This window comes from Lupinus angustifolius, chromosome LG20 (assembly GCF_001865875.1).
Source record: "Lupinus angustifolius cultivar Tanjil chromosome LG20, LupAngTanjil_v1.0, whole genome shotgun sequence".
In the NCBI taxonomy this organism is placed as follows: Eukaryota; Viridiplantae; Streptophyta; class Magnoliopsida; order Fabales; family Fabaceae; genus Lupinus; species Lupinus angustifolius.
Window position 1 is genome coordinate 16094157 of NC_032028.1, and position 19489 is coordinate 16113645.

The window sequence follows — 19489 nt, forward strand, 5'->3', positions numbered from 1 at the left end:
ACATTGAGATGGAGACATTGATATCCAGGGAATATATATGATATTTCCAATATTTTTACCTGACATGATCTTTGCTTCAAGAACATAATTTGTCATCTTACTGACAATCAGTCTTGTACCATTACACTATCCTTCAGATTGGTCTAAATTCCTCAATAACATTATTGGAGTTCCAATCTTCAACTTGATCTTATGATTGGGAAGGCCAAATATTGAAAGCGAGTTTAGAAATTCTGGAGTTAGTATGTTGAATACCTCACTTTTAATTGCATTAGACATATCTACTTCATCTGAACTCGGGTATTTCATTTCTTCGCCTATAATTAAAGATTTTTTACTATAACGGTAAGAAATAAATTATGTAGAATATATGGACAAATGTAATTGATAAGATTAATTTACCTGCAATTTTAGTTAAGACATTCATTAATTTGATCAACAATATCAATTGTTGATGTAAGTATTGCTCTACATTGTAGAAATTGGTCATCGTTGTAGTGATCTTATAGGTCTGGATAGGTGCTAGAGACTATTGCATCGATCAGATTATCAAAATCCAGAATTAGATGGTCTTTTGGAATATGAACTTCAACAGAACTATCATTAGGCTCAGATAATTTTCCATCTCCAACCTTTAGTATCCATTCTAAGAATTCCTTGATCTCTGATGCGTTGTCAATATTCTGTAAACGCATGTTCTTTGTAAGAGTTAAGATTCTACATTGATGCCAAAGATAAGATGAATTGATTGATTCATGTACAATGTCTGAACAACACCCTCTTGGAATAACTGGCAAGATTTGTCTAAAATCACCTCCAAATACTACAACTTTTCCTCCAAAAATAGTTGAATCATTTATTGTTGTACCCATTATGTCTGCAAGAGTTCTATCAAGTGCCTCAAAGCAATACTTGTGTGTCATAGGAGTTTCATCCCATATAATTAACTTTGTTTGTTTCAATAATTCAGCAAGTTCAAAACCTTGATGGATATTGCAAACAGAATTATCAAGACTTGGAACAAGTATTTTGAATTTAGAATGTGTTGTTCTACCTCTTGGTAATAATAAAGAAGTTATACAACTTGAAGCTAGAGTTAATGCAATTTGTTTTTGAGATATCAATGCATATGTTAGAGTCCGCTACATGTGTGTTTTACCAGTTCCGCCATAATCGTATAGGAAAAACATTTGACCTTATTGATGATTAACAACTTGCATGATAGTGTGGAATATCTTACATTGCTCTTCTATAATATACCATATGAGTATGTAATATGTAATGAAAGTATTAGATATAGATTAATAACGAATAAGAAGTTCATACTTATGAAGTTAAGTAAATGTAAGTACTTGTACGAGATTGGAAAAGAAGATTGAACTTCTCCTTTAACTCAAGTATATCGTAATTGAGTTCTTCATATATGAGCATGTTTTATTTATCCTTTACTATAGTCCACATACTTGTTAGTGTTGCTAGTAAACAAAAAACTTTATCATGTTAGTCATAGATGACATTATGAATGTGCTTTTTAAGTTGTAATATTAAAACAAATGAAACTTAATAAATGTAGATAACTACTTTAAGCTTATAATGTAAATAACTACTTCAACTTCTAATTGTCATAAATAGTTGGTTGGTAAATGTTTTGTGCTAACATGGTAGTGTTGGGTTTCCATGCCAGCAAGATGAAGTAACAAAAAATTAGCCCACATAAGTTCATATCACAAAATATGCATCACACTTGTGATGCAACACAATAGGTTGTTTGTAAGTGGTTACATAAAACTTGTCATACTAATATCAAAATTCATTCGGTCTATTATTGCGATAACCTCTTAGTTGGAGTTACAACTTGAAGGTGGTCTGGATCATGATCAACAATAATAGACAAAGACTGACCATGAAAGTTCCAAAATTTAAATATATCAGAGTTAGTAGAGAAATTACCTTAGCAATGTAAATTAGTTAAAAATAGGTTATTTCCAGTCACAGTTTCGATTTGAACAAAATCATTAACATTAGACTTCCTTTTCAGATCATCTGAAGTTATGGGTTGTTCAAAAGAAAACAAAATCATGTAATAAAAATAATTTAAATTCATAATAAAAGATGGTTAAGATGAACTACCCCATTAACTGGAATCTGATCCAGAACAAATTTTATCAAATCTTGATCTTCAGATATTCTTATAACTGATGATTGATGGTATAATGGTTGTACTTTGACCCTAAGAGTCATTATCCATACCAACAATATGTCAAGAGTTAAAGAGAATGCCTTAGGATTATCTTCACTTTCCTACACATAAGAAAGTAATTCCAATTAAAGGTGTACTTAATTGATTCATAAATTTCTATGAAAAGAAGTATATCATATGAACTATTGTGAATGAATATATAAATATAAACTTACTGCAAGCATTTGGCTTTTGAGCTCACATGTAGAGACACCAATAATATCAGCACATTGACGATCCCAAAATACAAACCTTCCATTATCATGTTTGTGAACAACCTTAATGTCAAGCTTGTACCTAACATAAAATAAAGTGCATAACGTTAAGGTACTAGATGTGGTTCTCATTAAGAGAAAGTAATATACACTACACTAAGTTTTGCATTTTGTGTGGAGGTTTTTATTTAATTTACGGAGGTTTTCAACCTCCACTATATTTTTTCAATTTTGAAATTGCCCTTCTAAAGTGATTTCGTTCTAGGTTTTCCAATTCTCCATTTCATTTTCTCTTTCACCCAAAAACTTTCATAACCCTAACCTTTATCATCATCATCGTTCTCCAACGCCTAGATTTGCGACTTCAACCCAAGGTTCACAATTTCAAAGCTCTGCATTCACGATTGTGATTTGCGTTTCAAGCTTCCTTCGCCAAGAACACTAAGAAGAAGCGAAACAACTCCTCAGATGTGTTCTTAATCTTGGCATCTCTGCTCTTCGTTCCAATGCTTTTGCCATTGATGTCGTTGAGCTAATCGTATGTATAAACTATTCATATTTATTTTCATAATTTTTAAGCATCAAGATGTAAAAATAGAGAAAAAAACAAAACAATAAATACAAAATGTTTTTACAAAGATGATGTTCATGAAATTATAAACGAAGCAGTCAACCCAAAATGGAAGGAAATAATGCACAAAGATGATGTTTTTACAAAGGTTTTGTTTTTAAGCATAAAGATGAGATAAAAAAAGAAGAAATGAAGAACACAATGAACATGCACTCAACAAAATATGTTTCAGTATACAATATCAAAAGACATGATTTTTTTCAAAATCAAAATAGTGAAGAAATCATATAGGTTTCGTTTTTAAGCATGAAGATGAGATAAAAATTAGAAGAAATGAACATGCACTCAAAAATATATTTTTCAGAGATACTCTTATCAACAAACATGATTTTTTTCAACATCAAAATAGTGAAGAAATCATACAGGTTTCATTTTTAAAAAAGTTTCGTTTTTAAACATGAAGATAAGATAAAAAAAATAGAAGAAATGAAGAACATAATAAACATGCACTCAAAAAAATATGTTTCAAAGATACCCTTGATCAAAATACATGATTTTTTTCAACATTAAAAAAGTGAAGAAATCATAAAGGTTTTGTTTTTAACAGAAGAGAAGATGGAAATGTTACCTTAAAACTGGTTGACGGGGAAGGAAGATATTTGTTATATAAAAGAAAGGAAGATTGAAGATGATGGTTTTATTTGGATGTGGAGAGATGAGAAGAAGGGAAGATGGGAGATGATGGGTGGGTTTATGTGAATGTGTGGAGTGGTGAGAGAATTGATGAAATGAGAGAAAGTGAAAATTATTATGTGGCAGATGGAATTGAAGCAGAGAAAACACGTTTCAGTTCTACTATGTACAAATTCAGCCTTTTAGTGTCAGCAAGATACTTCTTCAATGACAAAACTATCCTTTAAAAAGTCAAGTGTCAAGCAAGAATGATAGTCATTTCTATAATTTCACCAGCACATTACATTATTATATAATAAATAATAGATATTTGCAGAAATCACTTTTTGGGGAGTGGTGGCTGGCATTTTGCACGAAGTAGGAGTATATTGGAAACTATAGTAGGATAATCAATAATTGAACATGTTAATAGAAGACCTACAATAGTGTTAAGCCTCAATTCTTCTTTATCTTTAATGATTCATTGTATTGTACTTCATATCCAAATTGTCCTAATCAATTTCTCTGAATTTTCTCTCACTCAACTTTTCATGAGGAGTATTCTATTTCTATAATTCTCCATATGTTGGTCCAAAAGCAAAGCAAAGCAAAAATTCATGATTGTCCTAACCATGTTGCTTTGGTTTTTTTAGTATGATTTAGCTAATTATATATGAGCCCTATGATTCAAAGATCTTATCCATTAAACAAAGAGTTTAATGAGTGTGCAAACTTTTAAGTAAAATCATGCATAAATGGTAAATAATTTAGCGTGTTAAAAAAACTTTAAACACATTACCCCTCTCAAGGGGTTATATGATTGAGAACTATAAAATAGAGAGCTCCAATTCTTCCATTTTTATTTTTCCCTCTAAACATCAACTCTCACATATATCATAAAATAATATAGTAGATAAAGTGATGAAGAAAAATCCTAATTTGATACACCAAAATTTAAAAATGGGCTTATTGGTAATAGCATACAAATGAACCAAAAGCAAAACTTAAAAAATAAAAATGAGAAATTTTGTTATCTTGTAGCTGATGAGAATGAGAATAAAATTAATATCTTAAACAATCAATATTTCTGATTGAAATGTGTTACCTTTTGACGGCAGAGCGTGCAATTTCTTCATGTGTTAATGTTAATAAGAATAAAAAACACAATGTTAGACAGTATTATATAAATTTATACTCCCATCAGACACACATTATAAGGTTTGTCATTTCTAAGTCTGCAATCTTAAGAGAATCTTTACAATTTATAGCAATCAGTAATCAAACAATGCTAATAACCACGTGGTGTTCTAACAATGGCCGAAGAGACACCATTTATGTACTATGAGCCCAACTCCTCTTCCACTGTTGGGTTAGAAGGGAAATGAGAATTATAATTTATTTTATTATAAAATAAATTAAAATCAGAATAATTCAATTTTTATTTTTTCCATATATCATAATCCTAATATAGTAATGGACACTTCAATATAGAAACAATCCAAATTCACTAAATAGATACGATATCCATACAAATTTAAGGATCTAGATTTTCTTTAATTTTCTTAATTAAATATATAAAAATATTCTCTCATCATATTCCAATATGGGAGATAGTTTATTTAGTTTTAATAATATTGTGGGCTGGAATTTATTAGAAGAGAATATACTTGTATACTTCCAGCACGTGTTTACAAACTTTGATTGGGAAATTCGGGAATGGGAAGAAGCACACACCAAGGATTTCTTAACAGTGATTAAGGACCATTGAACATGTAACGACAAACTAATGAATTATGAAGTCACACGATGCTTTGTTTGATTTCATGTCTGGGAGACTGGGACAATTCATTTAGCTCAAGTTAAACTACCTTTAAATTTTAGAGTCTCAAAACTATTATGAAGTATGAACATGGGAGTTCAAATTCCTGAAAGTGTGCTTTTCTCCCCCTCCCAAAAAGGAAGAAAAGAATAAAAAATAAAAGAAATATCACGGGTGAAGCAACTTGCTCTTCAAGTTGTGTTTTAGGAAAATGAAAGACCACAAACAACAATTACAGGTAAGAACTACCTCACAGGTTCCAGTGGCTGAAAAAACCTTATATGTTTAAAAAAGCAAACTTGGGAGACCAAAATCTTGTAGATTTGGCACCATGTTTGACCCATTAAATTTTTAGTTTTTACAAATCTTTTCACTTTTGGAATGTGTCTCTTCGCCTGGGAGGATGTACATTTACCTTCCTAAGACCCAATTAGATGAGAGATTCGTGCAGTGGGTCGACCTACTATAAATCTCTTCACTTAAATAATGCTCCATAATCTATTCCATTCTACTTTTTAACTTTTTCACTGATTTGAATTCTCAAGCAGATTGCTGTCATGTTTCATTTTCAAATTAAGTGCATGCAGAAAGAGTACAAAGAGAAAATGTGTCACCAAAGTGCTGAAGGGTTTTGACTATTAAAGCTTTCGGAACAAAGAAGAACTGAATATACTCACCACTATACTATCGCATTTCATTTTCTCTAATAAAATGCTATGAGCAAAGCACCCCTCTATTTCATAATTTCATCTACTTGATACTTCTTTCTATTTTAATAAATCACGTTAGAATTACAAAAGCTTTACAAAATACAAAGTGACAAGGAATACAATATGCACAACATATATTTCACAATTACACCAAATAAACCATTTGATAACAGACTGTGTTAACTGTACACCGATAGAGGTTCATCCGAAAGGAACAATGCCATGACAAGCATACCTGGATCACTCCCAACCCATCAGCAATTTCCAAACTCCTTCCTCGATCTTTTTCCTTGGAATAGACAATCCCTCCCCTTCATCCAGCAACATTTTATAAACCTCAAACTCGCGATCTCCAATCGTATGTCTCCCAATTTCAGCCTGTTGAAACAGTTAACCAGAACATTAACATTTTATATTATCTGTTGAAGAAATAACATGTGAACTCAGATATATCCTCTCAAGCTGCTTTAACAGAAAGCACACAGTTATCAAAATCTAGTGAAGTTGTCTTCTTCCTAACTCCCTATTTCATTTAATGAGTGACTTAGAACAATTCATATACAGAAAATACTCCCCTAAAATGAGTTTGCCTCTAAAGTGAGCAAGTAAGCACACATTTTATCTTTAAACTAGGAGTGGGTCGAGATCTCTATCAACTTTAACGAATCAAGGGTGGATACGCCCATAGAAAGTGGGGAGTTGGAACAATGTGGAACTTCTAATTGAGCCAATCACCTGACCTAAGGACGACTATCACTTCCCTGAGTAAGTACAGCAAACTAATAGGAGGAAACACAAAGAAATCTGAAATTACCGAAAAGATGCAAATGCCAAGCACTTTGAGAGCAAGTGTAATATCAAAAAAAACAAGAGGGCGTCCATTGCCAGACAACTCCACAGGGTTTGCAACCAGAAGCTCGGTATCAGGGCCCCTGCTCACAGTAGCTACTCTGAGTGGCCGAAGTAGTTCACTCCTTAGGCGCGACGACAAAGAACTCTGCTTGATGGGGTCAACTATCTTTTTCCCATCTGATTGCATGATGAACAAGTCAATCTCACATTTTCCTCGAGGTTTTGCAGTGAAACGGCCATAAGAAATCTGGTTAAATGACAAACTATTAGGTTTTACCTTTAGGGAAATAAAGATAACTAAGACAGTATATTTATACCATTCTTCATTATTCAGTTTTACACACAAAAAACTTCACATTTATGACTATAAAGTTTTATAGGCTGATGATACTATCTAATTCACTGATGTATAAATTAACTTTTAGAAATACTGTATTATCCAGATTTCAAATTAATATACCTTAATGTTGTAGTCCTTCAGAGTTCTCATGATGTCATAAAGAAGACCTTTGTGATCTTGGCACATGATTTGGACAAGCGTGTGACCAGGACTAAGCAAGTTGTCCATCGAGATAGAAACAGAACCTGATGTCAGAACTCCACTTCGAACCGTAGCAGGCAACTCCATATCAACATCTTCTGTGATTGCATTTGGAAGGAATGAAGATGCCTGGGAACAAGCAGTGACTTCCGGTCCAACCAATTCGATGTCAATAGTAATGGCATCATCCAAAATATCTGTCAACTGTTCAATTGTATCATTCTTTCTCTTCTTTGTATGTAGAAGTTCCCTGAAATGGATACAAAATTAAGGAGTAAGTTACATTGGTAAACTCATAGGAGACGGAATTGTAATTGAATGGGCATTTTGTCCATCCATAAATAAACTTCAATTTTCATTAAACACATTCCAACATCAACAAATGAAAAAGGTCGTCTATTTAGAAAGCTTTGGACTACTTGATTTTGTAGCACTCTTCCAACAATCCGAAAAGATTTCACCATAAGATAATGGGATCACTATCAGGATGTGACAGTAATTGTGCACAATACCACAGGAGTGTGATTATATTATTATTGACTATTCCAAGTAAGCTACTAAACTTATTAACTCCATTGAAGTTGAAGGATTTTAAGAAGAAAAAATTGCAGTCCTATACATAAATGAGTTGAATTAGGAGATAGAAATAGAAAATGCATAACCTGGTATCGGTGATGAAAAACAGATCCATCACTTTGCCATCGGGTGTAGTAGAAACCTTCACTTTATGTATGATAATCTCTAGCTCAGAAAGAACCTCTGTAACATCTGCCAGCATTGTAAAGACATTCAGTTTATTTTTACCGTTTTGTTCATTTTTTCACAATTTAAAAAAAAACATTTCTGACATTTATATATGCTTGTTTGGTTAGGCTTTACTGAAAACCTTTATACGAAGAAAAAGAGTTAAATTCAACTTTTAGGAGAAGCTGAGTTAAGCTTCTCATGTTTTTGCCAAATTCACTTTCCAAGATTCACATTTTTTACAAAAACAAAGGAGGCCAAAATATATCAGATTCTATCCATCAATTAAACGGATTTATAAATGAAAAAGGAAGTCTTAGACCAATTAGTATTGTTTAAATTCTATCCACAAGTGCAAGATAACACAGATACCGAGTGTTAATTCAAGAATATTTGGATTCCAAGATTACCATGTAAAAGGCCTTTCCGGTCGTGGCAACAAAACTTCAAAAGGAAGACATCAGGAGGCTTTGGTGGATATAAATCAGATTGATAATAAGAGATTCCAGAAGCTGAGGAGCAAGTAGGGCATGCTTCAACTAGCCTCTTCTTCAACAAACTCCAATTTGTCTTCTGTTTCCCAACAACCCAGAAAACTATGTAGCACCATTTTCCATCTGTTGATACATCTTCATTCCAGAAAATGAAACCAAAGAGATAAAGAAAAATAACCAGACTCAGTCTCAAATGAGCAAAACTAGTATCTACACATGTCCAATGAACACACATAACATCAACCATTAGATTCACTAAAAGTAGTTAATAAAAATATATTGAAACATTGTTAGTTATTGTTAATGAAATCTAATGGCCATATTGTTAGAGTCAACGCAAGTCTTGCTTTCCTCGAATCTATAATATTTACTTCACATGGGTCAAGCACAGAAATTTAAACAAACCCATGTCTCAAAATTCAGTTAACTCATACCCATGTCTCAAAACTCAGTTAACTCACATACCCATATCTCAAAATTCAGTTAACTCACATACATGTCTCAAAATTCAGTTAACTCGCATATTCATGCCTCAAAGTTCAGTTAACTCACATACCCATGTCTCAAATTCAAACAAAAATGAAAATACAACCGGAAATTTTGATTTTTTTTAGGTCACTACTACAAAAAAATGAAAGAAAAAAAGACGATTTGAGAGTTGGATTACCTGCTCTAACAATGTTGAGAGAAAAGAAGAGAATGATGCGACACAAATCACAACCGAGGCCAGTCTTGTCGGGACAATTAACAGTAATAACTGTTGTTGGGTCACCTTCTTTCTCTGCCTGTCTAATAAGCACTACGTCATCGTGTAGAATGCCCATAGCCTTTGTTGTTGCAGGACACTTGTTCACGATGGTAGTGTAAAGAGAAGCAGTGAAAGAGTGAAACTTGAGGCACTGTGGCTTCTGGTTCACTCGTTTGTGTTGGTAGTTGAAGGTGGAGGGAGCAAAGATATATATATATATATATATATAAGTACAAGTAGTGGTGTGGCGGTAGAGGGTATTATTATTATTACTATTATTATTACGAATGTGTGATACTACATATTCAATTTTTATATATTTCATTTTTTGAATTAGAATGTATTTTTCGTGTTCGGTATATTTTATATTATATTTTTGTGTGTTTATGATAATGTTTAGTTTAAGGTGAGATATATGGTTAGTTAATGTATTAGTGGTGATTGCTTAGGATTATATAGTTTTTTTTGTAAAAATTAAATAATGTGAAGAACAAAATAGGAAATGAAAATTATACCATGAGGGAAGTTATTTCAAGTTTTGGCTTTATATATAACTAGTGTGTACAGGTACTTCGTACGTGCCGATGAATATTGTGTAATACTACATATTCAATTTTTATATATTTCATTTTTTTGAATTAGAATGTATTTGTTGTATTCAGTGTACTTTATATTACATTTTTTGTGTTTATGATAATGTTTAATTTAAGATAAGATATGTGGTTAATTAATGTATTGGTGGTAGTTGTTTAGGATTATATAGTTTTTTTGTAAAAATTAAATAATGTGAATGGCAAAGTAGGAAATGAAAATTACACAATGAGGGAAGTTATTTCAAGTTTTGACTTTATATATACTAGTGTGTACAGTCACTTCGTGCCTACCGGTGAATATTGCATGATACTATATATTCAATTTTTATATATTTCATTTTTTAGATTTAGAATATATTTGTTGTGTTCGGTGTACTTTATATTATATTTTTTGTGTGTTTATGATAATGTTTAATTTAAGGTGAGATATGTGGTTAATTAATACGTCGGTGGTGGTTGCTTAGGATTATATGGTTTTTTTGTAAAAATTAAATAATGTAAAGGGCAAAATAGGAAGTGAAAATTACACCATGAAGAAAGTTATTTCAAGTTTTGACTTTATATATAGTATAGATATAGATTATTATTATTATTATTATTATTATTTGTAGTAATAGTTAGGGATGAACATTAGCCTGTCGGGTTGGGCCGAATAAGATTTGTCTCTTATTCTATTTACATGTTTATTGAATTATTTTTTAACTATAACTTAACGTTAGAACCAATTAAATATAATGAGTATCTTTTTTATATAAATATTCTCAATACTATTTATTATTATGAAATATGTAATTTAATATATGAAATTATATATGAGTAGACATACATGCAAACATGGTGAATGAGCGACCATTGGATAGGTCAGACATATATGTCCCTTTTATGACCCTAAATATTGACTAAGTCTAACTTTTAAATTTGAACCCGACCTTAGACTTGATGAAACCTAACTATACTCAAGTGTGATCATGATCGGATCAAAATGGGTGAGTAGATAGTGTCGAGTCGTGCTCATCTTAGAAGTAGTGGTAGAGGGCAACAACTATGGATAGCAATGGATACCCAGATCTGCGAGTACCTGTCAGTAGTTGGGACTGGAGGTTTTAAAGATCACAATTCCTATATATATATATATAAGGAGAGATTTGTTTATGTCAAAGTTAAGTTTCATTAGCTACATTCAATTATTCATTTTTTAAATCTAATGAGTCAAATGAGTGAGTGAAATAAGTGATGAGAGAGAAAAGAATAAATCTTAAATAATTTTTAAGTTTCACCGAGTTGGTCTGTTGAATTTGAGAAAATGGATGGCTAAAATTAAATATAATTAGTGCAACTTAACTTGAGTGTAAATAAATCTCTCATATATATACACAACAATAACTAAACATATTTTTTGTCATAATTGTGTTGTTATATTCTTAAGTAATGATGTAATATTTTTAATCCATAATTATGAAATAATGTTTTGTTCATGGAAGAATGTTAGAGAATTGATATGTTTTATTGTATTATTTTAAATTATGCTTTTTAGTAAAAAGATTTATGTTTAAATGACAATTCAAAGTTGTGCACTTGTACTTTAATTATGTTTTATAATTGTTATTATTTTTTTTTATTGTCTAAAATTACACACATGATTATAAGAAACACACAAATTTATAAGTTTTTTTTTTTAAAATTAAATATTTTATGAGTTTATGGGTAGTCGTGGCGCTGGATACACAAGGACTTGTGAGTAGTAGACGCAGCGGGTACCTGCACAGGTCTAGAGAGGGTCTAGATCCTAAAATGGTCGAACGAGGCGTGTCTGTGTAACTACCTGAACCCATTCAGACTTATTTTCATCCCTAGTAGTAGAGGAGTCAAAATGGGTCGGCCCGACCGGGTCAGCCCGCTGAAGCTTGAACATTTATAGGGCTTGAGTATTATATTTACTTTTTATTGAATCTGAGTTTTTTAGCATGTACTGGTCGTGCTATATTAAAACTAGACTCGCGTCAGGCTTACCCGAGTGAGCTCGGGCTACCTGTTTTCCTTATTTTTTAAATCTTTTTTGAGACTTTGGCTTGGTAATAAGTCATGGGTAAAAATTATTTTACAAAATAAATTATACTAAAAATAGATTATAAATATTATGTTATGGACTTTGAATAAAAAATAGAGTAATGTCTATAACATAAATATTTATAAGTTACATTAATATTATAAAGTTAAATATTATATTATATTTTCTATTTTTTAGAATATCTTTTTAAGCACAATAATAAATAGTGTATCAAATAAAATGAGAAATCATTAAACCATATAGATTCCATTTTTTCTTTCTTAGTTATGTATTGAATTAGATTTTATTTCTATAACAAAAACATAATAAAAAAAAATAACTTTTACAACAAAACTAAAAGATAACATAATTGTTTAACATAGAAAACTCAACACAACCAAATTTAACATAATACTTTATAATGAAAAGTGTTGATAAAGAGCATGCAAAAGATTTTTATATAGAAAGTAAAGAATAATGATCATATATTACGATCATGGTTATACTTTGACATATAGAATTCATTCTGAATTTTAGTCTAAACTATCATTACTATAAACCAAAGTGATATTATCTTTGACAGTGTCCAAAGATTTATATGTTAAAGTGAAGTTATCAAAACAAATTATATTGTGTTAGAGAATCAGAGTCCAATAGAAATGAAAAATTTAATAAATGAGTTATGCTAAAAATCGTATATGTGGACTGTATATTACATCTTAACTTAAATGAAATATATAAGTTTGGTTGCATACTTGCATTGGACATAACAAGTGGGTTAAAAAAGCTATACATCAATATCAAATGATATATATTTTTTAAATAGATTAAATATGTTAAAATTTAAATAAATATTTGTTAGTATTATGCGGGCTAACCTGCCACAACCCGCTATCTGCTTAGGGCAAGTTTGTGCTACAATTTAATATCCATAGCTTGTATCCAGGATTTTTAATATGGTCCAGTTTAGCCCGAACCCGATATGAGCTAGCCCGAACTTGTCCGAGTAGCCCATTTTCACACCTCTACCTAGGGATGGCAATGAGTGTGGGTAGTGCATTATCCACACCCGCCCCATTGCTTTATTGTTAGACACAAACCCACCCCATTGCTTTATTTTTTAGACCCAGACCCGTGCTAATACCCGCTGGGTCTGCTATCCACAAGTCCTTGGTTACCTAGCGGATCTGCGGGTACCTACAAATTCAAAAAAAATTAAAAATAATTGTGAGTAATTTATGTAATTGTGTGTTTGTTTTCTACAATATATGTTATTTAGGTAATAATCAACAAGAGAAAAAATTATAAAAGATATTTAAAGTTTTAATCACATTTTAAATTGATTATTTCAACATTGTAATATAAAATTGATTTAGTAAGAATTGTTCGATCAACAAAATATTATATTTATCCATTAACTCACATCACTACTTAACAATATAATATAACTATTTAACAACATAAGAATCACATTTATGAATTATCAATATAACATTATGGATTAACAATATATATATATATATATATATATATATATCAGGATGGATCCGTTTACACTCAATTTAAGTTACACTAATTACATTCAATCTCAGTCATTCATTTTCTTAAATCCTGCCGATCAAATGGGTGAAACTTAAAAGTTATTTAAGATTTCTCTTTTTCTTTCTCATTATTTATTTCACTCACTCATTTGGTCAGTTGGATTTAAGAAAATGAATGAGTAAGATTGAATGTAATTAGTGTAACTTAAATTGGGTGTAAACGATCCCTCCTCTATATATATATATGAAGGAATAACGAGTCCAAATATCCGTGAATCTGAATACTTTATTGCCCGGACCGAGATCCATCCAACAATGGGTCTTATAATCTTGGATCTCAATTACATACAAGTCCAAAAACTCGAACTCATATCCAACCGGTTGTGAGGATTTTTGCAGAGTACCCAGGAGTTCAGATACACATTGCTATCCTACCTCTACCTAGCATCAACGTGTTTGAGGTTGTTAATTTTTTATATGATAACACACAAAATAGATTAGGAAATGTTGGTGATGTCAAAATTGTTGCATGTTCTAATTTGGTTATGAAAAATTAAAAACCCAAATAGTCTCAAAATATTATAAGAATTAAATTGAATATTCACTTAAAAGTTTGATATGATATTATATAAATATTAAACTTGTAATACTAATATTATTTTGGCAACCAATACTTAGTAACCTTTATGCTTTATTTTTTATGATTCTTTTGAAGAGTATGTCGTAAAGATATATGAAAAATTGGTAAGAGATGAAGATACTTTTTTTTAAATGGATTCTCTTTGTGAAATATAAAATCATTTTTTTTTCTGAAGTGTTAGCGAGTGCTCAACCACAAAACTAAAACCACAAAGGAAGTTTACAAATCATGTTTGGAGATTCAATTCAACTCAGAATCTCACCTTTTTTTCTCTTTCTCTCAACACGTTTTCTCAATAGCACCATCATGGACACCCACTCAACTTCATTTTCAATTTAATAAATCATAACTTTGTCTAACACACTCTCATTATGTTTTTTTTTTCGTTTTACTTTAGGTGTATTTAAAATTTAAAGGCATTGGTTGCTTTTGACGATGATTTTTCATCATTGGCTTTCTTATCTAATTGGCATTGCTTAGTTGCCAATGCATTCTAAGCCAGCTACTAAAGGGGTGAAAGGTGACTGCCATTTACTTACTTCCTTGCATGTTTTCTACTTTCTCAATATAATATTGACTTATATTTCTTTTTTACTCCTTTTGTATTTAATTTTTTGTAGCATATATATTATATATATGACAATAGCATGACAGGTTTTGAGCCCCATGTTTATTCACTTTTTGGATACATTTATATATAATGGCAATAGCATATACTTAGAGTGGTAAAACAAAAAAAAATAAACAAACTCCAAGTGTTATATAAAAGTGCATAGATAAATGAGGGTAAATTTCAGTATGTAAGGTGTTGGCAAATGATAATTAAGTCAAAACAGCAGCAATTTTTGAAAAAACTGCAACGTTTTTTAATACAAAGTAAAAACTTGAGAGATGCACTTCTAAATACAGACTTCTTGTCTCAAATTCAGTTTCATACAGTGTACCCTACAATGATAATAAAATAAATAGATAAATAATAATGAATATTTACTTTTTTTAATTGACATGAGGTGTTTTTATTGATATGAGCCACTATATGAGACACGGTTTGAGATGACAGATCTCTGTTCGAACCTGGACAACTTGTGTCTATTAGAAATTCCAATCATAAGATCTTGAATCTCATGATTCTCACACATAATATAAAATAAATATATAAAATCATACATGAATCCATGTTCTCAGATCTACTCGTTTGATATACCTTTTGATAAAGAGTTTTGGTACGATGGTCTTCCTCAACCAAATCTTGAATCATTTAGGTATACACTCATTAAACTCATATTCATTATCAGTTTCAGAAGTCTTATGAATTGTCACTAATTAAATAACTTGTTTTGTAATCCCAAAATAAATAGCCGATATAATTGTATTAAATGTAAGAAGTTCACCTTAATTAGAAATTATGGATTTCTAACAATCTACCACTTGTTGGGCTTCATATTTTTCCTGAAACAATTATATCACATATTCTTTAGGCGCACATCCGTATGTTATTTATATTTAGACTTCTCATCAATACAATCTATATCTCATATATCAACTATAGAACCACCACGACCTTCATCACATTCAAACATGACTCGACCACGATGATCACCATAATATACTTAAAGACATAGATCAAATATGGATGAGTGATATGGAAATTTTATGCAATATGTTCTCAAACATGCCTATTTCCAACTAGTTCTTCTTTATTCTTTAGTAGATCAACTCAAAGTATTTAATTGCATAAAACTATAAACCATCAACTCAAAGTATTCAAAATAAAACAATAAACCATCAACTTTATTATGCATAAAACTATATATGACTCCAAAGTAAATCATAAAAAATATAGATTCTTACTAAACTAAGGCATCCTAAGGAGAAATACTCATATGAGCAATATGTTCATGAAAGACTTTAGGTACCAAACCCTTAGTTAGTGAATCAGCTAACATAAAATTTATTCCTACATTTTTATGGAAATTTGTCTATTTTGAACATTTTCTTTAACAACCACAAACTTGACATCAATAAAATTTGACCTTATAGAAATCTTATTACTGTTGGAGCAAATAACTACGGACTTATTGTTACATTAAATTCATAGTGGTCTTTTAATACCATCGATCACACATAAGCTAGTGACAAAATTTCTGCATTCATATGCCATGGTGTGATGTTTCAAAACAAACCATGAACTTCGCAATAATGGTTGAAGGAGTTATGAGTGTTTGTATAGCAGACTTCCAAGAAATAGTACCTTCAGCTAAGATAAACACATATCTAGAAGTGGAGTGTGTGTTGTCTAGACATCCAAATAATCACAGTCAGAGTACTTACTAATCTCTAAATTCTCAGATCTCTGATAAGTGAGTGCGTACTTCTTTGTTCTCTTTAAGTAACGCGTAACACGTATGACTGCCTTTTAGTGATGCATTACAGGATTGCTCAAATATCTTCCCAAAACTTCCACGACAAACGCTATGTCGAGACGTTTGTAAACTTGAGCATACATTAGACTTCCTACTGCAGATGAATAAGGAATCTTTTACATCTCGTATCTTCCAATGTCATTTTTGTGGCACTGTTCGAGACTAAAGTTGTCTCCCTTAGCTATAGGGCATCCCCTGGTTTACTTTTTTTCATGCCAAATTTATCTAGGACATTATCTATATAGCTTTCTTGTGACAACTTTAGGATACATTGAGAGTGATCTCTTAACATCTGAATACCTAATACAAAAGAAGTTTTCCCAAGATCTTTCATTTTGAAATTCTTCATTAGAAATTTCTTGGTCTCATGCAATTGTCTCATATCATTGCTTGCAAAAAGTATATCAGCGATATATAATACCATAAATATTTATTTACTCTCATTGAACTTGTGGTACACACAATCATCAACATTATTTGCCTCAAAATCATACGAGGTAATAACTTGATGGAACTTGTGATTCCATTTACGAGAAGCTTGTTTAAGGCCATAGATGAATTTCTTTAATTTGCATACTATAGACTTTGAGCCAATTGACACAAATTTTTCTAGTTGCACCATATAGATTGTTTCTTTAATGTCACAATTTAGAAACACAATCTTAACATCCATCTGATATAGTTCTAAATCAAAATAACCTACTAGTACCAATATTATTCAAAAAAATCATTCGAAGATACCGGAGAGTAGGTTTCTTTATAATCAATGTCTTCTTTCTGAGTGTAGCCTTTAGCAACTTGATGATCTTTATATCTGTCAATATTACCCTTTGAATCCATTTTGATTTTAAATATTCATTTGCAACCAATATGAGTTTTGCACCTTCAGCTAATTTGACATGATCCCACGCGTCATTATCATGCATAGACTTTATCTCATCATTCATGGTATCAATCCATTTTTGAGAGTTAGAACATTTCATGCCTTAACAGAAGTTCAATAGACCATCATCTATTAATTCGATATCATCCTCATATTCTTGGAGAAATATAATATAATCATTATGAATTGTATTTCTCCTCTCTCTAATGGATCTCCTTAATGACACTTCTACTTCTTGAGGTTGTTGAATTTGTTCTATAGGTACTTGAGAGAGAACCTCATTGTTGTCATGTTCTAGTATATTGTCAGATACAATATTTTGAACATTATCTTCTATACCGAAATTATTCCTTGAACGTCAATAAGTACAAGAACTTGTTCATCATTAGTGACAGATTCTTCCTCAAAGACAATGTTTCTTATGTTATCTTCCTTCCCAAAATCAACTTCCTCGAGAAATCTTGCATTTCCCGTCTCAAAAAATTGAAGTGTGATCATAAAATTTATTGCTCCGAGGGCGTTCTGCGTAGCCAAAAAATAACAAATAACTGTTCTTGAGTCCAGTTTCATTTCATGTGGCCTATAAGGTGGCGCCTCAGTTGGACAAGACCAAATGTACAAGTGTTTTAAGCTTGGTCTTTAATCAGTCTAAAGCTCATATGGGGTTTTGTTAACTATTTTACTTGGCATCCTATTAAGGATGTAAATTGTGGTCTTTAAAGTTTCCTCATAAAGACTTTGGTAAGGAAGATTGAATAACCATGCTTCTCACTATATCCTTAAGAGTTCAGTTTCATCGCTCAACAATATCCTTCATGCTAGGTTTGCTTGACATAGTGTATTATAGAACAATTTCACATTCTCTGAGGAAAAACACAAATAGCCACATTTCACAACATTCTTATTGTTCATTCTTTTCTTATTCTCAAAGGTTATAGTCAAATGAGAACTTTCAGTCTTATCTCTTTGTAGTCGCTCTTTCTCATACATAGAGTGAGATATAAACTCGTTAAGAGACCATTTGCCAGTTTGAGTGTTTTATCTCACTTTGAATGGTCCAAAGTGTGTAGGAAACGAGATCAAAACCAAGTGCACGAGGAAGTCATCACCAAACTCTAACTTAAGTGACTTGAGTTTTGATGCGAGATTAGATATCTCCATAATGTACTCTCTTATATTCACTTTGCCTTTATACTCATGGAGATGAATTTAGCCAAAAAGCTACTCGTCTCAACCTTTTCATTTTTAGTAAAATATGGTTCTATTTCTTCAAGGAACTTCCTTGCACTCTGATCGAGGCCGTACCCGATACAAATAATATAACAATTAAAAATGCAGTACTAGGAAGTGACTCTTAGGTCGTTTCCCAAGGATTATCTTTCAAGCAAAGCTTCAAACACCTTATACTCACACACACACAAGGGTTTTTTTTGTTGTTGTTGGATAGTATGAACATAAATCAAATTCAGAAACAGTAATTAAACAATGTAATAAAACGGCTAAATCCCTTTGGTTCGTTTGTTCACAACTCAATCCTCGGTTTCAAAATATTATTTTCAGATTCCAACCATTAACTTCCGAATTTGTTGAGAATCAATTAACTAAGCGATAATCAATTCAAAGTTCCAGAACCTAAACCTCAAACTAGGCGAAATCAATATAAGCATGAAACGATTAACAAATTCACACGAACTAAGCATTCATGCACTAGAGAGAGTAAATCAACTAAGTGAAGATAAACTCAACCAACCAGTTTC

At 31.3% G+C, this 19489-nt stretch overlaps 2 protein-coding genes across 3 annotated transcripts; both read right to left on the minus strand.

The window, feature by feature from the left end:
• LOC109335768 lies at nucleotides 1833-2590 on the minus strand. 2 transcript variants are annotated; one of them, XR_002106250.1, is made up of 3 exons: nucleotides 2416-2590; nucleotides 1994-2301; nucleotides 1833-1897 (listed from the first exon to the last, which is right to left on the minus strand). XR_002106250.1 is itself a non-coding variant. In XM_019571940.1 (2 exons), the coding sequence occupies exons 1-2, from the start codon at nucleotides 2584-2586 to the stop codon at nucleotides 2101-2103; spliced, it is 372 nt and encodes a 123-aa protein (XP_019427485.1). In that variant the 5' UTR covers nucleotides 2587-2590; the 3' UTR covers nucleotides 1942-2100. The 2 variants fall into 2 exon arrangements, 1 of the variants encoding a protein (XP_019427485.1); XM_019571940.1 differs by lacking the exon at nucleotides 1833-1897 and having other exon boundaries at nucleotides 1942-2301.
• LOC109336565 (ACT domain-containing protein ACR10-like) lies at nucleotides 6138-9820 on the minus strand. Its single transcript, XM_019573239.1, has 6 exons — nucleotides 9525-9820; nucleotides 8774-8992; nucleotides 8282-8387; nucleotides 7539-7869; nucleotides 7041-7325; nucleotides 6138-6604 (listed from the first exon to the last, which is right to left on the minus strand). Exons 1-6 carry the CDS (start codon nucleotides 9679-9681, stop codon nucleotides 6467-6469), a joined length of 1236 nt encoding a protein of 411 aa, XP_019428784.1. The 5' UTR covers nucleotides 9682-9820; the 3' UTR covers nucleotides 6138-6466.